We start from the raw sequence: 23,455 nt of genomic DNA, 5'->3' as shown, positions 1-23,455 counted from the left end.
CATGCCTTTGTAATAAATGAAAGAAATGATTACCAAACTTGTTTCATTAGTAAATTTCCCTGTTTACTTTTCAAGTGATGGTTAAAGGATCAAAACAATGACTAGTTTCTGGTAGTTTAGTTTTAATCACGACAACATTTTCCGAAAGAAAAAAAAAAACACATACACACACACACAAGCACAACACGGTTATTTTTGAAATACAGATGATTTTCTTTCTCATTTCAATTGCAAAACATCCGAGGATTCAACATGACAAACCACTTCAAGTGGGCTTTCCCGAAACAATGAAGCTGGTTCTACACATGACAACTTTGAGAAAAGTTTGTCCAAATTACAATCTTGGTATTCACTTGCGACTGAATTCTGGCGGCCACCTTCTCTAATTTCTGTTTCAGAATCAATTACTTTAACAGCAGAAATATCATCAAATGCTTGTGCAGTCTCAACGATGGGCTCTCCTCCTCCTCTAATTTCTGTTTCAGTGTCAATTTCTTTAACCGCAGAAATTTCATTAGATGGTTGTGCAGTCTCATCGATAGGCTCTCCCCGGGAGCAATTTTTCGTTTCAGCTGTATAATCTGCTTCCGAGGGTGATTCAAGACCTGGCCCTGTATTGCCTGAGAGAAATTTTATTTTAGTTCCTCAGAAAATTGAAGATCACTAGAAAGGAAAAAGTGGGTTTAATCAGGAATATGGAAGAAAATTCTTACTTGCTTCTTGATGTGTTTTTTTATTATCATACAAAGGCTTTTTCAGCCATACAGTTCCTGGAAACACCATCAAGTTTACGTTGTTCAAGCTTCGTCTCTCATCCTCTTCCAAGGGTTTAAAGCCAAAACCAACAGTCCATGTCTCCACTAAACTGGGAATCGCAGATAGTACGAGCTTCTCAACCTTGAAAGATTTTAGCATCTGGAGCCACAGTGAAATAAGAATTAAATAAGATTTTAGCATCTAGATCACATGGACCATTTAAAAGATGAAACCAAAAAGAAAATTATTACACAGCAACCAAGAGGTTCTTGTTATTAAAAGACAAAGGCCTATTGCTCACAGCAATGATAAAAAAACTTTTCGGTGGCAATACATATGCGAGTGTATACATAATATATGTATATATGGGTGCACTGGTGAGGTGGTGGGAAGATTATTTAAAGAAATTAAAAAGTGTTTTTCCTTAAAATAAGACCTCTACAAAATGCACATGTATAAAAATAAATATTTATCAGCAGATATCCGTATTAGTAATAATAATTCCTTCTGTTTTTCCATTTCTGATAAGAGAAATTTATTGTGAAATGCGGAGGATAGAAAAACCACATACAAGAAACAATCAGGACATAGAGAGAGTTATTTTGTGATTGCATAATCTACCTCTTCAATATAATTCATAAGCCGCCGACACATTCCCTGGCGACGGTATTTACTGCAAGTTGCAATAAGGGGCATCTCTGCAACTGTTACTCCATGGATCCTGCATGAAAAACATTGTTTATATCTATACTTGGGATATCCTGTATTATTTTGCAAGTTGGAGGTTCAGACACAGGAAGCAAGAAACTTTGTCTAGAGCACGAAGTGACAGGAAACTAGCAATGATGAGAAGAGTAATAATATAACCATTTAGGTGAAAATTTTCCAATGAAGTAGCTCATTCACATGTTTAGTGGCAGGGGGCAAGGCTTTGTTGAGTTGAGAAGGGCAAGGAAGGCCCAAAAGTGCAAAGGTGATTTTAGAGAGAGAGAGAACTAGTATCTGATATTCTAACGAAGGACAATTCCAAGAGACTAGAAAGGCAGAAACAGAATTCAGGCTGTCAAATCCAAACATCTGGAAATAGAACGAAGTTAACCATCAGGCTGTCAATTCCAAACATCTGGAAATAGAACGAAGTTAACTATCTTTTATTGATGAGAACTTTGGAACATGCCTAATTGCATATGCACATTTCGAAATAATGACCTAAATTAAAATTTATGCACAAGTCTTTATGGTTGAGTTCATAGATTAATATTTACAAGCTTGTCAAGCAATTCCAAGTTCAACAGTGATAGATCTGACTGTATGGCTAAATGAGGTGCAACAACATATTACCTTCTAGATGGCCCATCTGTCCCAGACAAAAGGATGGGTTGCATTTGTAGGGGTACACTGCTATCTTCTCGTTGCACTTGATTTTCTGTTAGCTTTAATCAGTAATTTTTTTTTTTCATATTTCCACGTTTTGTATAGCCATATTCTCCTATTGTTTATTAAAAAGAAAAAAATCAAGTTCTTTTGTATAAAAAGGACTATGAAAAAATAAGGGCTCACCAAAGGATTAGCAGCAGTCAAATGCTGATGAACACAATCAACAATCAATTGAGCATCTTGCTGAACTTGTCCACCAACATGCAGCATGGAATATATTAAGCCTCAGTAATCCCAAGTGGATTATAGCCCTACTAACTTAATCTGCCTGGAAGGCTGGCAAATTTGTTTAAAATCCACAGATTTGGTCAGAGTCATAGAGCAAATGCATCCTAAATTCATGGTTTCAAGCAAGCTATACCAAAAGCCATAGAACAACCGATCAACACTTGAACCCTCGTCCCCAAGGAGGAGAACATATATTCAATTACTGGAGCACAGCATTTCCTCTGTTTCCAGGTTTTCGTATTCATTTCTTTCACTTGAAAACTTCTCGCCTTATATATACATATGAATTTAGTAAATCATATTATGCATTACATAAACAAGAATACATGCACTCTGGACTCTAGAGGCACTATGTACCTTGAGATAACATCAAAAGGATGCTCTCACTACACAGTATTGGTTACTCAGGTTCTACCACTGCAGAAATTTTTGTGTTGTTGGTAATACTGTTCTCATTAAGGCACCCTTTTACCTTATGATGATACTAAATTAAGAATGAAAATCCATTTTTATAAAAGAGCAAGAAAATAATAAATGAAGTCATTTTCTAAGTTTTTTTGGATGTCTACTAGAATTCTCCCACTCAAATGACTCTAACCAGGACAGGGCAAAGTAAATAATAGGAACATAAAAATTGACAAGAATATCGTACAAATCCCGAAATTCTCCCCGCCTTTCAAAAATGAAAGAAAAATGTCATAAACAGGACATCAAAAGCTAATGTTCCCACCAATCCTCAGCTTCCTTATGAGGTAATAAGACTATACAGTTAAAGAAAATAGCAACCATAACTCGCACATGCTTATGGAGCTTAACTGAAAAAACTCCCCTATTCTCTTGTTCAAACAATTTCCTTATTCAAACAGTCATTTGAACCTTACAAGTTGAGCAATCATTGAGATACCTGTTAATCTACCAAGAAGAAGAGTCCAATATAATCTACCAATAAGAAGAAGAGGAGTCCCCAATCTCTTAATTTAACAGTCATTTGAGCCTTTAAGTTGAGCAATCATCTAGACACATGTTAATCTTAAAAATGTACCAAGATTATACGCCAATTCCAGTCATGTTCGCGTCAACATGAAAAGTATACTATATGCCAGATAAATGTATTTGATGCAAAAGACGGAAGAGTAACCACCATACCAAAAGTAAATGGCATGACAGTGCAAAAAATAGAAGTGTCTCCCGTGTCACAACAAATTAAAAAAACCAATATAAGATAATTTTCTAAATTTCAGGGGGTATCTTAAGATTTTTTTTTCGTAGTTGTATCTTAAGATTTGATCTTGCCATTACTGACAGAAAAGTCTAGAACATTGGTGTGATGTAGTGGCCCGAATTTGGTGCTACAACCCGACGACCCGTTGAAAATTTTTTGACCCTTTTTTGCTCATGGGCCGTGGACCCTAATTAGTCTCTTGTAGCCTGATATATAAGGGCGTTTAGGGTTTGGAGTGGTGGAAGAGAGACTTTAAAATTCGTACAGAAACAAAGTGAGGCGTTGAAACTTGTAATTTCCAATTTTACATATAGTGAAAGCTTTCGCCGGATCCCAACCGTGGACGTAGGTTGTTGCCAAACCACGTACAAATCTTTGTGTTCTTTGTTTGGTGTGTTTACTTTTCTGTCGTGATTCTTGGTTTTATCTTGGATTCGTTGCGTTTGTCAAAACAATTGGCATATGTTTTACTTAGAAGCTTTTATAACCAACATATGGAGATTAAATCTTAGAAAAACTTTATGTAATGCTAAATTTCAAACATTAGATCATATGATTATCATGGGAGGCATTAAGGTTATTAACTGTTCCCAGAGAGAAGATTCAAACAAATAGGTAAGCACAAGAAATTGATCTGAAAGTACCTGATTGATGCTACAGAAATCAACACGTCATCTTTCTCCAGGACCACTGTGTAAAAGCCATGATAGTTAAGACGTGCAAATGTAGACCTGAAGAGAACCAAAATAATATATATATATGTTAGTTCAACAAAAAATATTGTACTAGAAATAATAATGATAATAATGTAAAAAAAAAAAGAAGAGAAAAGCGATATTAGTTAAGAACTGCAACACCAAAGTCGTGTATATGTAAGGGAATTAGCAGCAACACCCTTTAAAAAGTCGTAGGAAAATATCTAAGACCCAAGTACTTCTGTACTGTAAAACTAAGTACTTCTGTACTGTAATCGAGACAATAATGGTACCTTCTTTTGTTAGAGCCAAAGTTTGAGAGAAAATGAGTAGAGGAGGGAGTTATATATATATATATATATATATATATAAGAAGAAAGAAAGAAAAAAGATAATTGGAAGAATCATCAAACAGAATCACTGACCCCCAGTTGTATAATACATGAGGTATCATGGCTATGCCCGTTCTTGGATCTACCATGGAGAGAAAACACTCCTCCATGATTTTAAGAGCAACAGCTAATTTTGAGTTGCATTCTGCCTTCAAAGCAACAAATCTTTGGGCAGAATGAACTTTTTGGTCGCCATGAATGCACCTTAGAAGTGTCCAAGAGAAGCCATCAGATAAAAAATTTGCAAGTCCCACGCGAGACTGAAGGCCTGAGTAAACCTGCATATACAAGTGCGTGATCTTTGAGAAACAGAACTACATTTGACAGAACACTAATTGATGTGCACCACCGACATTGAATTTTTTATTTTTTTTATTTTTATTTTTTATTTTTATGGTTTTGATAAAGACGTATTGATTGAAAAAAGTAATCGAAAAAGGAACACAAATTGTTGCACAAATATCCTAGAACAGCTGCAGAGCCAATGTAGAGCATGCCAACCAGACAAGCACGCGGATCTTCTATCAGACCTGTATTTGAATTTACAAAAGAGTTTTCATTTCTATGCTCATATGCAGAAGGTTCAATCTCACTAACAAAAGCAAGAAACAATCTCCTTGGTCCCAAATTGTTCGATCTGATTTCTTTAAATGCTTTAAAGTTTTCCAAACACCGCCCCTGGGACATCCGGACATTGGAGAACAAACTAATATACAGATGATGGCAATTCAAAAATGGCAATCTTATGTTTCTTATGCAAAACATTATTTGAGGTTTACAATTAGATTCAAAACCTACAACATCAGAACATTTTCTTTCATATCACCATAGATACTTTTAAATCATACTGGAAAATAAAAGTAAGGCAATTAACCTCCTGACAGCCTTCACCACAGAACCAGGTATCAGAAGTCACTCCTCCACAGATACCCTTTCCTTTCAGGCATGCTTCATGGTCTGTTCACAGGTATCAGAATAGTCAGGAGAGGTAGAAATACTTCATGAATAAAACAGACACTATATAAAATTAAAATATACACTAGAACCCCTTTTTGTACAAAAAGATTAATAAGCACATCAGCAGTAAAGCAAGTAAACAATTCAATATCGAGGTTGCTACGAAGAAATTCATATTAATTTTACCACTAATTGTTATCAGAATATATATAGGTATATACACACGCACACATATATGATAGTAACTACACGCTCCAAACAATCCAAACAACAGAACCAACAAATCTTAACTACCTGTAATCCATTTAAGTATACTTAAAACATATAAAGTTAGTAACAGTGAAGAAAATACAAAAATAAAAAAGCATACTGGCTAACTGGAGCAAGCATACACGTATTATGACCAATGAAGGAAAATCTTTGTGCTAATATTTGTTAAAGCAAGATTATATCATGATCATTAGATACATAGTTATGCTTTTAAAGGAAATGGAAATTTGGAGTTGCAGTTTGCAAACAAAATTGGGCAGAAGAAGACAATTATGAAGTTCAACTACCCATTATTACAGCCCTGTTTAATAAATATTTAACAAGTGTCACATGAAGCATCTTTCTGCTGGAAGCTATCAATGTGCCAATTTCACTAGAAGTTTAGAACACTTTTAAGTCTAAATAATATTGTGACTTGTTCGTCCCTTGAAATGCTTTTCAACCCCCTCAGCCATTCAAGTCACATTTAGATCCAAAAAAATAATCTACCAAGGGTTGAGAGGAGAAACATTACATCTATGCTCGCACTGCGAACATTTTAATGCACCAGAGGATTTTGAAGCCTTGCTACCATGAACAAAAAATCCACAAATCCGACAAGTGCAGTTTGGACAATACCAATTGCCTTCAGGGAGCTCCTAAAGGAAAGAAAAAAAAAAATCAAGTTAATTCATTTTACATACAATAAAAAATAAAAAATAAAAGAAGAAGAAAGAAAGAAAAAAAAAAAAACACCACCTCCACAACAATCACAATTGCAACAAAACCAAAAAAAGCACAAGAAAATGTTTTAAACTTAACAGTTTAAGTGGACCAAAAGAAAATTTTCAGGGAAATGATAATAGATTTGATTGGCTTCCCCAGAAGAGTAATTCTTAAACCAATCAGTCAATTGCAGAATGCGAGAACAGCATACACTTTTGAGGTAAAAGATATCAACAACTATCATCCAGAAACCAATGAACAAGAAATTATTGCCTAGGCATACACATACAGGCTCATCTGAGTCCTAACATCCAATGCATCTTAAACCAGTAAAAGGATAAATAAATAAAAAGTGCATCTACTAGCCAATTCACCAAAATCTGCTGCAGCCAAATAAAATTCAGATCAAATTCACTAAAAACATCTTGAAACACAAGACCCAAAAGATCAACCAATATCATAAAATAATAATAATAATAATAATAAAAACTCTCATCAAACCTCATAGATTATGACAGGAGGCTCAATAGTATCTGGTAAATCGCTAATCCGATTTTTGAAAGACAATAGCATGCTAACATATCCCTTGTCTCCGTTTTCTTCTTTGAGCAAAAACATCATAGCAGCCAACCAATGACTGCTGTAAGGAGATGCTGCAGCCTTCTATGTAAGGTCAAAATGAATATATAGTCCTATTCTAGGGTTATCTGTGGGCCTTCTACATCTGTGCCAGGGAGAAACTATGGGCTGGACCTATTCTTAAAAAATTACGATATTATCCATTGTTTTACTCACATATTATACTGTTTAAGGATCAATGAAGTTTAGAAACAGACTCGAGATATGTAGATCCACTACGATAAATCCTAGGCTGCGAATACTACAAAAATTCGTGTTAGAAAACTGACGATTACAAACTTACATTGCATATACACCCACTACAGACCCTATTTGACAGGATTACCCTTGTTAGTTTTCCCCTACTTTTTACCAATTTCTTCTATTTTTCAAATATATACTCCATTTTGTACTAGAAGGTGCGCATCTCAATGCATAGCCTGACAGACAGATGTTGGAAGAGTACTGAAAACACATGTTCAAAATAAAAAATCTTTTTAAAATTATGGATGCATATAATAAATATAAAATACACATCGTACACAATCCAAGAAGTATCATATCCTATACATGCCTTATGCAGATATGGTTACTTTATAGTACGTATGCATGCTACTCAATTACTGGTAATTTTAAAATAAATGTGGCAAAAATTATTGATTGAACAGTCTTAATAATCTATCTAGATCTATAGTCTATATAAGCTTCTAAACAAAGAATATGACTGTCTTGTAATAAAATAAAGATATTTTCACAAGCACCGTATCATCAAAACATACAACTAAACAATTATAACACCCCCTTCCCCTGGAACCACATGCATGCGATTGTGCTACTTAGCATCAATATATCCACCCAACTATACTTTAGCAACTGTTCCCTAGTCTAAGATACCTCTTTCATAAAGCATTTAATATTCAAAGCTGATACATCCTATGATAGCAATACGAACCAAGCCTACAAGTACCACCATTTATCATCACGCTTCTCTTTTCCCCACTAAATCAGTTATTAGAATACCAAATAATATATTTGGTTATAGTCAAATTTATTATAGAAATAAAGTTAATCAAATGATTGGATAGAAAGAATCGAATATAAAACTACAAAAAAAACTACCAAATGTTGAACGATATGAAAAACCATATAATAACTGTGGTACCAATTGCATGCTCTTGAAAGAGTTTTTTTTTTTTTTTTTTTTTTCTTAGTTGCATGCTCTTGAAAGTAACATAGTATATATTTTTCTTTTTCTCATAAGAAACAAGCAGCACAATTGAGAAGAAAAAGCAGCTATTGCAGGATGGAAGGATGAAAAATCCTTTTAAGTCAATTAAATAACAATATAAAATCAATTCAGGAAACCCAAAAATAAATAAAATAAATAAAAATTGTCCAGCAAAGCGTCTCATGGATTCTAAAAATGATCTGGAAAAGTTGCCAAAGTTATTGATCTCCTCGAGACTAATAAGTCCATCTCTGCATTACCTGGTCTAGGGAGAGACACGTGTATGATCTCTCTCAATAATTGACCATAATTTGACTCTTAATGCATTCAAACACGTCTTTTGGTGGGCCAAAAAATTTCAATTTGCCACACAATAAGGCTCGCTTAGAAAATCTACAAATTTTACCAGTTGAAATAGCGTGTGAGTTTTAAAGGGATGAGCTAAACCTAATGCCATTTTGTAGTCTTTGGACAACCTGATAATGAAGCAGATAGGATGCACCTATCCAATTTGTTTGATTTAATTATATTTTCGGGTATTATGTACAACTCAGGGATAACCAAATAATACCTTTTTGGTGGGCAGAGGGTGGCCAGCATTTACATATCCTGTTTGGGAGTGGATAAATGAGGAGATCCTTTGGCCTTTTCGACTAAGGCAACTCATGCTGGAGAAAGAAAAGAGAGGGGTTAAGACCACTATAGACCAAGCCATCGTTCATTTATTCACCAACCAAACCACTACAGCCAATTCGTTGCTGGAGAAAGAAAAGATCACTATAGACCAAGCCCCCAGTGTCCATTTAGCCAACACCCAAACCACTACAGTCTTAGCTGCCATTGCCTCCTCTTCCTTCTCCTTCCTTTTTTTTTTTCTCCAATTTCTTTTGAGAGATAAATCTGCTAGGATTTTTATTCTTTTCTTGTTCTCTTCTTTGTATTTGTTTGCTCTTTCAGCTGTTCCTTCCTTCTTTAAATCTCAACAATCTAAAGATCCCATTTCATTACTAAGTAAGTTTTATTTAATTTTTTACCTTAAATATTGAATGTTGTTGAAATTTCATCAGTAACTTCTTGTTTGATTTCCGGAAATTGTTGAAAAATTGTGAATCTATTTATTTAGTCGCAATCTAAAAGCAGGAGTAGATTAAATTTAATATCTGCAGCTCCAATCCAATCTTGTTCCAAATGTGAGATAGGGATATATCATTTTTGTTAAATATGATTTCCTATCCTATCATATCCAGTAGATAAACTCTCCTATCCTATTTGGACATCCTATCTGGTTGGCCAAACATGGCTTAATATTAAATACCTTCAGAAACTTAGATCACTTCTTGTTTAGCAACCTAAATAACAATCTTCTTTGTAATTTAATTAATATAACAAAATCTGATGTGCTGATCTTTCTCTGAAGCACTAATTTTCCATCCATGCAAACAAAACAAATAATCTAATACCATATATAAATCTAGATTTCATTACCTTTAAGAATTTTTATCATAGTTGTCATTAGTGATGAGGGAAGCAGAAAAGAAATTGTGATAATTTTGGAGCATTTAAGGAATTTGTGCTTTATGCATTTAATGCACTCACTTTGACATAATGTTTGCTACCAATACCAGCTTTATAATAATACTTCTTAGCATGTGGAATTGTGCTTTCTATTTTTTCTAGTTTGCACTTCTTATGGTATAACTATTGTTTCCTAGATTCCTAGTTCCTGCACATTAGCTACGAATGTCTCCAATAGCGCTACATTTTCCCAATGCATCACAGTACTAATTCAATAATACTCCAGAAATTCTGTTAAAACATTTGTATTTTTCCTTTGTAAATCAAAAGTTTACATCTATCATATTAACAACCTCTTATGATAATCTTTTGAAGTGCTAATTTTCCATCCATCCAAACGAATTACACAGTCAAATAGTATAAGGAACTATGTAAAGTCCGTGTCAATGAAACCCTGCAGTTATTACCTTCAAGAATATTGATCACCTTGATCGTAAAAAAACGGAAAGAATGGGTTATGTTATTACAATTGATAATTCTGAAGAACTAAAGGAATTGTGCTAATTAATGCGCTCCTTTTGACATATAACTCGCAACTATATTTGAAATTCAATGTTCTACTGGTAAAAATCAGATTCATAATAGAACTCCTAATAATTAGGAATCATGTTTCCTATTTTTCTAGTTTGCACTTGTTACGGTATTATTGTTTTTTCTAGATTCCTAGTTCCTAATTCCTACACATTAGTTAACGTGTGAGATAGGTCCCTTTGAAATACATGTCAAAAGAAGAAAACATATTTTGGCAATAAACAGAAGATGTATGCCATGTGGCAGGACATAGTAATCAACAAATTCAAAGGAAACTGGCTTCTTAAAGATGTAACGACACTCAAGTGCTCCATACTTGCCCAGGCTTGAGTCCAGGCGTTTTTTGAGCTTGATTCTCAGTTATGTGTGGGCCGTGTTCTACATCATCCGCCCGAGTACGTAAAATTTTCTCTTTCCCTTGATTTTACAAGGTTGCTGCCCCATGGTGCGACAGGGGACTGCATTGTAACCCAAGATTGTGACATGATCCTATTTTGTGCAATCGTCACTTTGGTGCGATCCCCTTCTATAACCCTTCGGCCGAATAGGCCTATAAAAGACGATTTATTTATTTATGTATTATTATTATTTTGATAACTACCTGTCACAATAGAGTTAGGCCCTTGAGGATATGGCAAGCTAGGTATCGTGTTATTATTCCAGTGATTGCTGATGGCATGGCTGTGATCTAGACTATAGTGTGGTCTACATTATTACATCATGGCCTTTTGATCATAATGTATGTGCCCCCTATCCTGGTCCATTTAAGCATGATATAATTTATGGAATCGTGTCATAGTCCTCATTTCATAATGTAGGCGTTGTCTGAGACCCTTAATTCATGTCCCATTGCTATTTTCAAAGGGAACTGAGCAGAGCATCGGACTATGTCATGAGATGCAGAGGACACTTGGATGACCAATTGTATCTCAAGAAACCCTAATTAACTGGCATGTCTCAGACCTTCCATAAGAAGGTAATGTCCACCAAGCTTGATCACGGCTGCAGAGATCTCCCCAAGGTCCTGGTTTATCAAGTTGTGCATCACTTCGAGCTGTAATCTGAACCCCCAGTACCACAGTAGCGAACATTCCCAATGTGGTAGGTACAACATTTCCACAGCGCATCACAATGTGATTCTATCTCCAAGAATTTTCAATTAACATCCGCACTAAATTTTGAGGCAAGTCAAAATCTATCACACGGTATGAAGTATTAACACTTTGTTCTTGCAAACATTTTCTATGCTAATAAGTAGTTACCTCATTGAGGTTTTGCTTATCAATGTCTGACATTATTGCTAGAGGTGGCTGACAGAACACATGGGGGACTGCCAGATGATGAAAGCTGCCCAAAATACTAAGGTAATCCTCACCTAGAGGGGAGAATGAGGTGGTTGCCCAGGTTCTTGGCACCATTTGGGAAACTAGATAACATCTAGGAAGTAATCGAATCTACCAAATTGTCAACCATTCAACATTCATTTTTGTTAAATTTCTATATTTCTGTGAATAGATATGTTGATGTAGGGCTTAGATGCACTTTACTGAAACTCAAATAAAACTTGAACCAGCTAGACCATTTACCTGTTTTTAATGCTATATCAATTGTGTGGGCAGTAACTTGGGTTGTCTAGGAATTTTGACAACCATGGTATGACACGACGCATAAGATGCAGTAATATGAATTCAAACTATTCCATGAAATCTATAATTTAATGCAACATTAATTGAATTAAATGTTGTTTCAAAAAACTATGTTTTTCATTTGGCCAAGTCTGAATCTTGAAGTTAGTATCTGCGTCAAATTTTGACATCTAGACCATTGCAACGACAATATAGCTAAATATGTCATATAACACTGGCATTCTGATATATTCCACCACATTCCTAACCATTCAGCCCCGAATGATACACTCCAAATTTGTTTCTGAGTTTCAACGTTTCAATATAATTATGTCCCAATCAGTTTAAGAAAGCCACTCCAGTTTGCAGTGTATTAAAATATCTCGCTACACCATATCCATATAGTCCTAATAAGTGTAACTTAACAAAAAAAATCCTCAATTTTGACTTACATTTTCAACAAAATTATAATATCTGGTGATTTATGGGCATGCATCAAGTATTGATTGTGATTAAAGTACATCGTTAACTCAAATGAGCCACGGGAAAAGTACTTTACAACTTGCACATTTGCAGAACATACCAGCAGCTCTGAATCCTAGCTGCATACAAATTTGGGATGTCTGTTCCGGCATGTTATTCTAGGAGATTACTACTGCAAACACACTTATTTAACAAGATCATGATCATTAACCATAAAAGTCTCCTTCATAATGTAACTGTACTAATCAGTTTTAGAGAGACAAATATTTTTGGTGGTTCACAAAGAACTGCAGGTAAAATTAAAAATCTAACTATGGAAAAAATCCAAAAGATATGACTACATAAAAATAATAATAATAAATAAAAGAACAATAAATACACAGAAAATAATAAAAAAGAAAAATAACGTAACAACAGTTTCGAAGTGAAAAAGAAGGGAACTAAGAAGATCTGAATTGAAAGCAAAAGACAAACCTGTGCACATAAGCATGCCTGATGAAAAGTTGATGGGCAATTATCACAGCATAGCAACTCACCCCCATCACCACACAGGCCACAACTATCATCATTTTGATCCATCTCATCAACTTGTACAGTGCGAGTGGCACTTTTCCTGGCCTTGTATTCAGCTGACCAAGCCTCAAGCTGGCATAAAGTGAATGCCTTACCAGACTCCATGAAAAGATTCAAACAGGGACGGTTCAGCCTATAACCAGCATGAATCTTGAACTCGGACACAGAAAGCACTTTACCACAACACTTACATGAGATCCCATCCCGAGTAATTAAGCCATCTTTGACTACAGCATCATCCTTCGGATTTCGGTAGTGGATCACTTCATTAGGAGTAACAACCCCAGAATCAATCAACCATGACAAAACAGTTCTTACACCAAAGGCAGGCCACTTCCCATTTATGAAGTGATTTCCACCCTTACCAAGGCTTCTTGGAAGCAACCTGCAGCTGCCCTTTTGGCTCTTGCGCTTCCTTAGAGATTTTGATTTGTAGGCATTCATTTTTGGGGAAGATCGTTTGGCATTGGACCTGAAGCTTTTGTTTTTTATGATTGCTGAAATCAAAAGATCATCATCCTTAAGCTGGCATCTATTTGATTGCTTTTCTACATTTTTGTCATGGGTGTCAGGTTTTTCTGATTTATTAACTTGCCTCCAGGTTTGAGAGACCAGAGAATCATCCTTTACATGCACAGGAGCTTCATTGAGCTCCTTCGGATGCTTACGGTCATGAGTAACCTGAACCAATTTCTTAGAAGCAACAGTATTGCGACGGAACTTCTTAGATCTTAACTGTTCCTTGGTCCAAAGATCAGACGAGCAAAGAAATAACTTTTTACAACTTCCGCTATTCTTTACATCAGGTACGAAATACTCCCGTACTCCTCTTGATTTATATTGAATGCTATTTTCATCAATGTCATGTAGTTTAGCCTCACAAGAAGTAGACAGAACTACCCTATCATTTTGATATAGTGTGCTCAGTTTCATTTCAGATATCTTTTTCGATTTCTTGTGAGCCTTCTTTTCTAACATAACATCTTCTGCAAAAGATGCATCATCTAGCCCGAATGATGGAGCTTCAATGCACTGCCCACCCTCGTCCTCATTTTGATAGTCATCCGCGTACCACTGCAACTGATATCTCAACTTGTGAACTTTACTTTCAAAAGATTTATCTACTTCCTCAGAAGAACCCATTGATACATCTTTGAAAACTTCAAAAGGCATTTCCACATCATGGTCAGAGCTGTGCCTATGACAGCTTTGGGAACTTGTATTGCTATCTTGATGAGGGGAGATAGTATCGGACCCTCCAAGAATGATATCTGCATTTCCGGAAGTGATGGGAACTTCGTAGAGGCTATTACCACATTGCTCCTTGCGAATAGAGTTATTCTCCTCAAAAACTGTCAATGCACTTTCTGTTAACGGAGAAGAGCCACAAATCCGATCTATCACGCGTCTCTCGGCAAACTGGTTTTCAATACTATCCACATTCTTCAGGGCCAAGACAGAATCATCTAATGCATACGTATCGATCACAAAACTTCTCTTGGCTTTAACTACATTTCCAGCTCTCAGTGCACAAAATTTCTTGTCAATAAACACCACACATGCAAAGGGATCCAGAAGACACCACCGTTGAGTCAATGCAGTAATAGTTTCTAAACCATTCAATTCTTCCTCAATTTCTTTCAATGTATTAGATAGATCAGATAAGAATTCAGTGGTATCAGTCCATTCTTTACCATTGATTTCCTGCACAATATTGTTTCCATCATCAAACAAACTCTGACCACATAAATCCCAAGCTCTACGAAATTCACGTATAGGTTGTCCCTGAGGTGACCTAAAAACATATTCACCATTAACAGTATGTTCTCTTTTACGCCTCCCAATCTCCCATCCCGCTGCTCTAAGCAGGTGATGGGCGTGATTGCGGAGACGAGGACGAGGATCCTTCAAAGAGTCACTGTTCAATGAAATTTCAGGTAAATCCACTTCCAAAAAGTTGGATTTGTTCCATCTTTTATTGGCATATTGAAGAGGTGCAGACGTAGTTGCGACAGTTGCAGATGGACTCCCAACCAAAAGCTTGGTGGCAAAGCTCTCCTGAGAAACAGGTGAAGCAATTGCTTTATTTGCAACAACTTCCTTCCCATCACTTAATCCAAACTTAGAAGCATTACTGTCACCCATATAACCTCTGCCCATTTCAACATGTCGCCTAAGCAGATAACAGCTGGATGTAACACCCTGACTGGATGATTCAACTAAGCGACATGTTACAGTACGATAAGCAGAACGTGAAGCAGGTTTGGATTTACCAGAATCAACCTCTTTCAAAGGAGATGACGATTTCATAATGTTTCCCAAATAAGGTTTGACACTAGAAAAGTCATCAACCGATAACTTTATCCGTTTAGCATTCACGTCATGATCTTTCCTCTTTAACAAAGCACGTCCTTCTGAGAAACAAGAAGGTCCAGAATTTCCTCTAGAATCCTCCTTTACATTACAAGAGTCATCCTGAGTTGTTAAGGCTGAGGTTTCACTGGTTGAACAAAGAGACACATCTGTTTGCTTACTGGATTCACATTCAAAATTGATAACTCCAGTAACAAGACACCTCTTGCTACTAGTTCTGTCACTGTCATTCCCAAAGAAAACCTCTGTAAAAATGTGGCGCTCATCAATTGACCCCGCAAAACCATCATCATGCAGGCCCTCAATTTCTCTGCTGAATAACATCTTCACCAACTTACAGCAGTCCTGCTTCAGCTACAGCGTCTTTCTTGCTTTGCACTATTCAATGAACACCAGCATGAAAGGCTGAATCTACCTTGCTCTGAATAACCTACAGCGTCTTCACCGACTTACAGCAGTCCTGCTTCAGCTACAGCATCTTTCTTGCTTTGCACTATTCAATGAACACCAGCATGACAGGCTGAATCTACCTTGCTCTGATAGAAACTTGTTTCTACAATGTTGATGAAATGGAAATCTCCATCTTTAACTCAGTTTATGGAAAAGAAAATGAAGAACTTCCTCATATCAGAACTTCAAGTATGAACCACTGAATAATCATCAGAACATCTGCAGCAACGGGAAACGAGGAAATAAATATAATAAGACAAGGATATATGTTTCTCCAGTACTTTTATAAACTCTACAAATCTTCAGACTAAAAAATTTGTACATGTTCTCTGCGAAAAATCCCAAAACCTTATGGTAAATCACAATAGCACTCATGCTTCTTGCCCCAAAATTTCCAGAAGAAAGGAAACAATGCCATGTATATATTTCCAAGTCCTAAAACGCTATGATATATGCACGCGAGAACACACAATTGTGCACGTGTGTGTGTGTGTGTGTGAGAGAGAGAGAGAGAGAGAGATAGAGAGAGAGTGAGTGTGTACCATGAAGTCAATTTGGAAAGAAAAAATGGGGAAGGAAACACTATGTAACAGAAATTTATGGAACTCATCAGCAAAAAGGAGGGAAAATGAAAATAGATGCTGACCAGAAATTTGGCCAATTGGATTTTTCTCATCGATAGAGAATTTAAACCCAAAAATATGAGTCCACTTAGTGAGTACACTAAACTTTCTGTCACGTGGAGAAAAAAATCACCAACACCACACCAATGCAACTTTCGGTCCAAGTAGCACAGGGATTTCCTTATAAGATCTAAAATATACACTTTCGGTACCTTGGAATAAACAGTTCATGTTCAGGAACATGGTTGGCATGCCACATAAATGATTGAACATGCTTCCAGGAAAGAGTCACCATTTTTTCCATCTCAAAACAAATAAATAAATAAATTTAGTGCCTTTGTGAATTACAGCATAACTTGAATCTTTTAATACACATGAAGAATTAGATAAAATAAGTAATCAATCAGAGAAAACGTATCAAGTTCTGATGAAAATAAAGCACGAGATAAACATAATATATAAAAATATGTGACACATATCACATTTATTAATTGTCTTGGCTTGGCATGTTTTAGTCCTGTCTTGCTTTTAGAAATCTACCACGTCAACATGTCCAAAGTTACGTCAAATTTGCATCCAGCATCAATGTTCATACAACATTTTTCAGATCAACATAAGATATAGGGATGTGCCTAATAAAAGAAATTAACCATCATCTCAAATGCTTCAACTTTCTGTCACCGCCTAGAACTAAAAAATGAACAACATCATATGCTCATAGATGTCATAAATGACTCCCAAATGCTTTGACTTTCGGTCACCATCTAGAACTAAAGAATGAAACATCATCATATGCTCATAAATGTCATAAATGAATCATGTATCCATAAAGCAACTAGAGCATTATAGATGATCTTAGTATCTTTCTTGCTAAAATAATTTAAATCACCTCTCAGATACTTTAGTTTCATCTAATCATTTACATTTATGAGTGAGGCAGAGAAATAGAGAGAAGGACTAGTGAATTTGACTAAGTTGCGTGTTGATATAGGTGAAATCACTTGGAAAAAAAATACACCAGCATATTGGACTTTTTGGGATCATTGGGATCTTTGTCTTCTTAGGCTCTCTTTTTTGTTCTTGGTTCTTGGTTCTTGGTTCTTGGTTCTTGTACAGCTCTTGGGATGCGTTCCCCTTCTGAACGCTTCTTAATACATTTTACTTATCAAAAAAAAAAATATACACCAGCATATACTGCCAAATTTGAGGCAGAAACATTTCTACCAATTTTTCGAGCTCATTGCCAAAAATGCCCACATCACTTGGTAGATAAAAGTAACAATTTTGACAAGAATAATAAGTTTGCTTTTAGACTCTAGAAAATTTTGAACTAATTTAAGTTCTGTATAATTTAAAGAGCCTAATACAATAGGCAAAAAGAGGCAATTAGTCCTAGCATGGCCAAATGATATGGAAAATAACATTGCCATTTTTTAGCTAACCTGTGCAGCAAGTTAAATACACTATCAGAGTTGAAATATTGAGGCATAATAGTCAGTTCTGTGTTCATTTATTTTTGAGATATATATATATATACATGTCATGCCGAGTATGGGAAAAGAAAGGTTGCATCAGGCAGCTAACGGTATGTGCAAAAGCTTTTCTATGGTACGTATGATAGGGCTGCAAATGAACTGAGATGTTCACGATTGCTCGGGCTTGGCTCATTTAGGTCTCAGCTCGGGCTTGTTCGTTAAGCAAACGAGCCGAGCTCGAGCTCGTTTTCTAGGCTCGTTTAGTAAATGAGTAAATCCCAAACAGTGTTGGGCTCGGCTTGTGTAGGCTTGTGAACATGAGCTCGTGTAGGCTTGTTTATGTTCGTGAACATAGGCTCGTATATGTTTGTGAACCGTAGGCTCGCTCTAGGGCTCATTTATACTTGTTTCTATTTTTTATTGGCATTCTTTATTCTTTGGAAGTACAAAATAAAAAGGCGATGATTTACTAAATGAGCATGGTGAGCTTGAAAACGAGCCTGAACCGATTTTCAACATTAGTTCAATTTGTTTTCTTAAACGAGCCGAGATAGAGATAGAGCCCAAACTCAGTTTTTTGAGCTGGTCACAATCCCAAATCGAGCCCAAGCTAAGCCTATAACAAACGAGCCTGAGCAGCCTAAAGCTCGGCTCGGTTCGTTTGCATCCCTACCTATGGAGAGCCATATAAACTCCGTCTATGCCATGCCTAGCATCTTTATCCCTTACACAGCCAGTCTCAAGCCAATAAAAAGGAAGGTTGCATTAGTTAGCTAACAGCCAGCATTAAATAAAAAATAAAAAAATATATGATACCCATGTCATTTGTTAATATTTATTTGGCTCTTTGATTCTTTTCCCTTCTGTTTTTTCTTTTTCCTTTTTTGGTTCAGAAAAAATCAAAATCAAAAGAATGAGAGAAGGAAAGAAAAGTAGGAGAAATTATTGTGCCCCACAAAGAAATGCATTTGCAAGATTTTGACTTTAATATATAGTGTGATAAACTCAGCTGAACTGCAAATGTTGTTTCAAATGTGTTAAGATTACTTGCTACTTAAAATTAGTCATATTATTGCATTCTTCTGATTAGTATAAGTTTTCCCTCCTTTAATTTTATTTCTTTTCTATTTTTTCTCTCTTTTATCTTTTTTTACCTTGGTACAAAGAGGGGAGTGTTCTTTGCTGAAGTGTCGTTATCCCAATAGGCTAAAAGTTTAAAACTTCAACTAGGATCATGTTTAAGGTAATCTAATAATTTACTCCTTTTCCTAAAATAAACGTACATTTATTTGGTTAATCTCTTTCAGGCACATAGGCAATTCGAAAGCATGTGCATAATTCCAGACTGGAAGTCAAATGTAGGAAGGTTTTGATCACTTTACATATTTCTGTGCTACTCAACCACTTGACATGATGTACTCCAGCAGTGACAGTAGCAGCAGCAGTAACAATCAATTTGCATAGATGTTTATAACTAAAGTAGATAGAATTTTGGTGTACAAGTTTTTAAAATGAAATTTTTTGTTTGAAATAAATAAATAAATAAATTTAAAAAAAAAAAAAAAAAGGAAATATATAACCCTTAACATTTTAAATCTAAAACTGTTTGGTCCCAATATTAGGCATTAACTTTTAGGATCAAAAGGGGAAGGCAAGTTCATAAACTAAACAGTTCAACCGTCCAATCCAGGTCTGAAATGTAAATTTATTCAAAATATTTTTGCTTCTCTTCTAAAATCTCTTCTTTACACTTTTACATCTTTTATTTGCCCTAATTTATGAGAATATTGGAATTTGAAAAGTACAAACTATAAAGATTTCCCCAAAAAAAGAGATAAAAGTACTGCCCACATTTTCAATCAAAAGAAAATGATACTAACATAAACAAATCTTCATATATCAACCGATGTAAAACTGAACACTCGAACTCCAGGTCACACCATCTGTTGTCAAGCATAAAACAGAAGTAGAGAGAAATGAAACACGAAGAACACAAAGATATTATGTGGTTCAGCCACTATGGCGTGCATCCACGGCACAAAGAGCCCAAAGAGCTACATCACTTTATAATATATTCTCTCTTAATCTTTGCATACAATGATCACCTCTATTTATAGGTGAAATAATAAAAACATGTGATAAATATGATATAAGAAAGATTCCTAAAATCACTCCCATGATTCACTCGTATCAATATCTGGTCTTAAATCACTCCTATAATGATATTATCCAAATATTACATCTTCTAACACTCCCCCTCAAGCTGAAGGGTGTATGGAAATAATGCTCCGCTTGCATATCAAATCATGAAACATATATTTTTCCAACGATTTGGAAAAAGACAATAAAACAGCTAGAGACATGGTGAAGGCGAAGAACAATGCTACCGAACACACCGGCAGCCCAAACAAATCCACAAAGCATCGAACACATGGCGAAGGTGACAAACAATGCTACCGAACACACAGGCAGCCCAAACAAGTCAATAAAAACTGCCAGAGACACAGCAAAGGCGAAGACATTGCTGCCGAACACACCAGTTGCCCAAATAAGTCACAAATAGCACCGAGAAACTTTTAGCAACATTTCAGATGCTAAGGGAATGCCCCAAAATAGGGGTCCGAACCTAGGAAGAGAAATTAGGCTCTGATACCATGTTAAAATTTGGATGCGAAAATAAGAAATGCAAATAGGAAAAGGGAAGCCAACAAGTTGAAAATAATAGATATTACGTGGTTCAGCCACTAGGGCCTACATCCACGGCACATAGAGCCCAAAGGGCTACATCACTTTATAATATATTCTCTCTTAATCGTTGCATACAATGATCACATCTATCTATAGGTGAAATAATACAAACATGTGATAAATATGATATAGGAAAGATTCCTAAAATCACTCCCATTATCCAGTCAAGGAGTTCCTCCAAATATAACATCTTCTAATACCATCCAACTATTACTTTTTTTTCCGATAAATAAACACCATCCAACTATTACCGAGAGAGAGAGAGAGAGAGAGAAACAAAAAAAAAAAACACATGCAGAGAATTTACAATATAATTAGATAAATAATGAGACTTCCAATGGTACATCAACTCTTAAAGCTCTAAAGTGCTCTCTTCTACAGTAAATCCTAAAATATTCAGGCAACCCACAACAGGCCCCTTCAATGTTGCCCCAAATAGTTAAACATACACAGAAAGAAAGAACGCTGATCTCCTGAAATTGCAAAACTCGACAATACATGAAAGAAGACAAAAAAAGAAAAAAAGAAAATTACAGAAATTTGACTTGTACAAAATAGGATCCCATATAGATAGAATCTGACTTACTTGTAAAAAATAAAAAAAAATAGTTAGAATTTGACTAAATTTAAAAATGGGGGAAATTCAGATGAACAGAAGTTAAATCTATTGAATTTCAAAACCATGATAAATAATTTCATCAAATCATGCATTTAGCGCCACATACATGTGTGTAGAGAGAGATAGAGAGAGAGCAACAGCAAGTGTTATAACACCGTCCGGAAAGTCTGTGAAGTTCAAAAAATTAGAAAATTAAAGACACAACCACCTAAAAATTCCCACATTTTGCTTATCAAAATCCACAAAACAATAAAAAAAAATAAAAAAAATAAAAAAATAAAAAAAAAATCGGACCTTCTATAGATCACCAGTAGAACCACATTTAAAATTTCACAACCAGAAAACCTCACCTTCGCCCTGCATTTGCAGATCAGCACTCGCACAACACTAGGGTTTGAGTTTGAAAAATTAGGGTTCGAGAGCTCTGTGCGTTACAATCCGGACAGAGATAGAGAACGAATCTGCAAACAGAGAGCATGAAAAAGGGCCACCTTCGGTCTCATCACCGTCACACCTCACGAGTCTCGGCCAGCATAAAAGATGGCTTTGGAAAACCCGGATAGTCCTCCCAAGTACAACAGATGGCAAACATGACGAGCTCACTTTCTCTCTCTAACCCATCTCCATTTCTCTCTCTCTCTACCTCCATGTGCATATATGACACTATATGTAATGTAACTCTGTATCGGCCACTTAGGCTTTGTCCCTTTGTTAATTTTTCACTTCTCAACATTTCACCGTTTAAAAACCTCATTGTGCAAGGTTTTTATAACACAGTTAATACTTGATGTCGTTAATGGCACTTGATAGTAAATAGTGGTGATACTAACACTTCTCTAAATGGTAACTTTAAACCTTCTGCTTTGTGTTTTTTTGAATTTTTTTACCTTTCTTGTGTTACTTTAATAAATAATTGTGGATAGTACTTTTTCCTTTTTGATTGACTTGCATTGTTTACACAAGACAAAAGTCATCAAATTGGGCATATACATATATTATATATAATGAAGGAGCTTCATATGTTCCTGTGAGTTCCTTTATTGTGTACTTGGATAATTGGATTCACACTTTGAGAAACAGATGAGTGAGATTCTATAAAGATTGTTGTTTGGGTGAAGACGACCATGGTTTCTATAACTGTCCTTAGTATGACAGCCAGCATAATATTTTTAAATTTTTAATATTTAATGATAACTAAAATTTCTGTCACTTAAAAATTTTACCCATTTTAAATTATGTTTACTGTGATTTCAAATTATATTGTCAAATACATTTAATTAAATAAGTGATAATAAATTATGAAATATTTTAAAAGGTCTAACACCACCGTTGCCAACAATAAAATAAAAAAAAATCAATGTATGGAGTAGAGAAACAATGCTTTGCTGTTTAGTTACTCTATATATCCCAGCATAATCTGAGGCATGCTTCCCAATTTTAACATTCGTTGGACTGCACGTGATAAGGATCAAGTATTCAAGTCATTAACTATATGTCTCAAAAAATTTCTCATTAATTGCTTTGTTTGGAAGTTACAATTAATTACACTTGCATGACTAAAATAAATATAAATATATTAGTTATATATATATATAGATCTGTGTGATGAGTTAGTTAATGGTGACTTCATCTTTGCGGTACTCAACAGTATACACACATACATATTATAATACTACCAAACTCATACAACAAGTATGTTGATTTCTTGCATGAATATATATTATCAAATTACATTGGGTGACCAACCAACTTTGCATGACATCATCTCTCCTGCTTTGTGTGTCTGTGTGCCAATGCGTTTTTGCGAGTTCTTGAGATGGAACATAATTTTGTTTCCAACTCTATATTTGAGTATTACTTAAACAAACTATC

The 23,455-nt window shown here is 35.4% G+C and overlaps 1 protein-coding gene across 1 annotated transcript; it reads right to left on the bottom strand.

The window, feature by feature from the left end:
• Positions 1-189: 189 nt before the first annotated feature.
• Positions 190-22,247, bottom strand: LOC132308604 (increased DNA methylation 1). The gene is made up of 9 exons (XM_059806728.1): positions 21,934-22,247; positions 13,197-16,337; positions 6,472-6,595; positions 5,605-5,687; positions 4,764-5,008; positions 4,288-4,374; positions 1,378-1,477; positions 714-915; positions 190-620 (listed from the first exon to the last, which is right to left on the bottom strand). The coding sequence occupies exons 2-9, from the start codon at positions 15,990-15,992 to the stop codon at positions 220-222; spliced, it is 4,038 nt and encodes a 1,345-aa protein (XP_059662711.1). The 5' UTR covers positions 15,993-16,337; positions 21,934-22,247; the 3' UTR covers positions 190-219.
• Positions 22,248-23,455: the final 1,208 nt, after the last annotated feature.

The sequence above is a fragment of the Cornus florida genome, unplaced genomic scaffold, assembly GCF_030987335.1.
Source record: "Cornus florida cultivar Cherokee Brave unplaced genomic scaffold, ASM3098733v1 CherokeeBrave_3.0.0_Hap2_Chr05, whole genome shotgun sequence".
In the NCBI taxonomy this organism is placed as follows: Eukaryota; Viridiplantae; Streptophyta; class Magnoliopsida; order Cornales; family Cornaceae; genus Cornus; species Cornus florida.
The sequence above is the reverse complement of the archived record's forward strand: the minus strand, read 5'-3'. Positions and strand labels throughout refer to the sequence as shown.

Coding starts and splice junctions, on each gene's coding strand:
- LOC132308604 (XM_059806728.1), bottom strand. CDS start 15,992: ATGTTATTCAGCAGAGAAATTGAGGGCCTGCATGATGATGGTTTTGCG. Junction 1,478..4,287: donor ATTTCTGTAGCATCAATCAG/GTACTTTCAGAT, acceptor TTTTTCATGCAG/GATCCATGGAGTAACAGTTG. Junction 621..713: donor AAAAACACATCAAGAAGCAA/GTAAGAATTTTC, acceptor AATTTCTCTCAG/GCAATACAGGGCCAGGTCTT.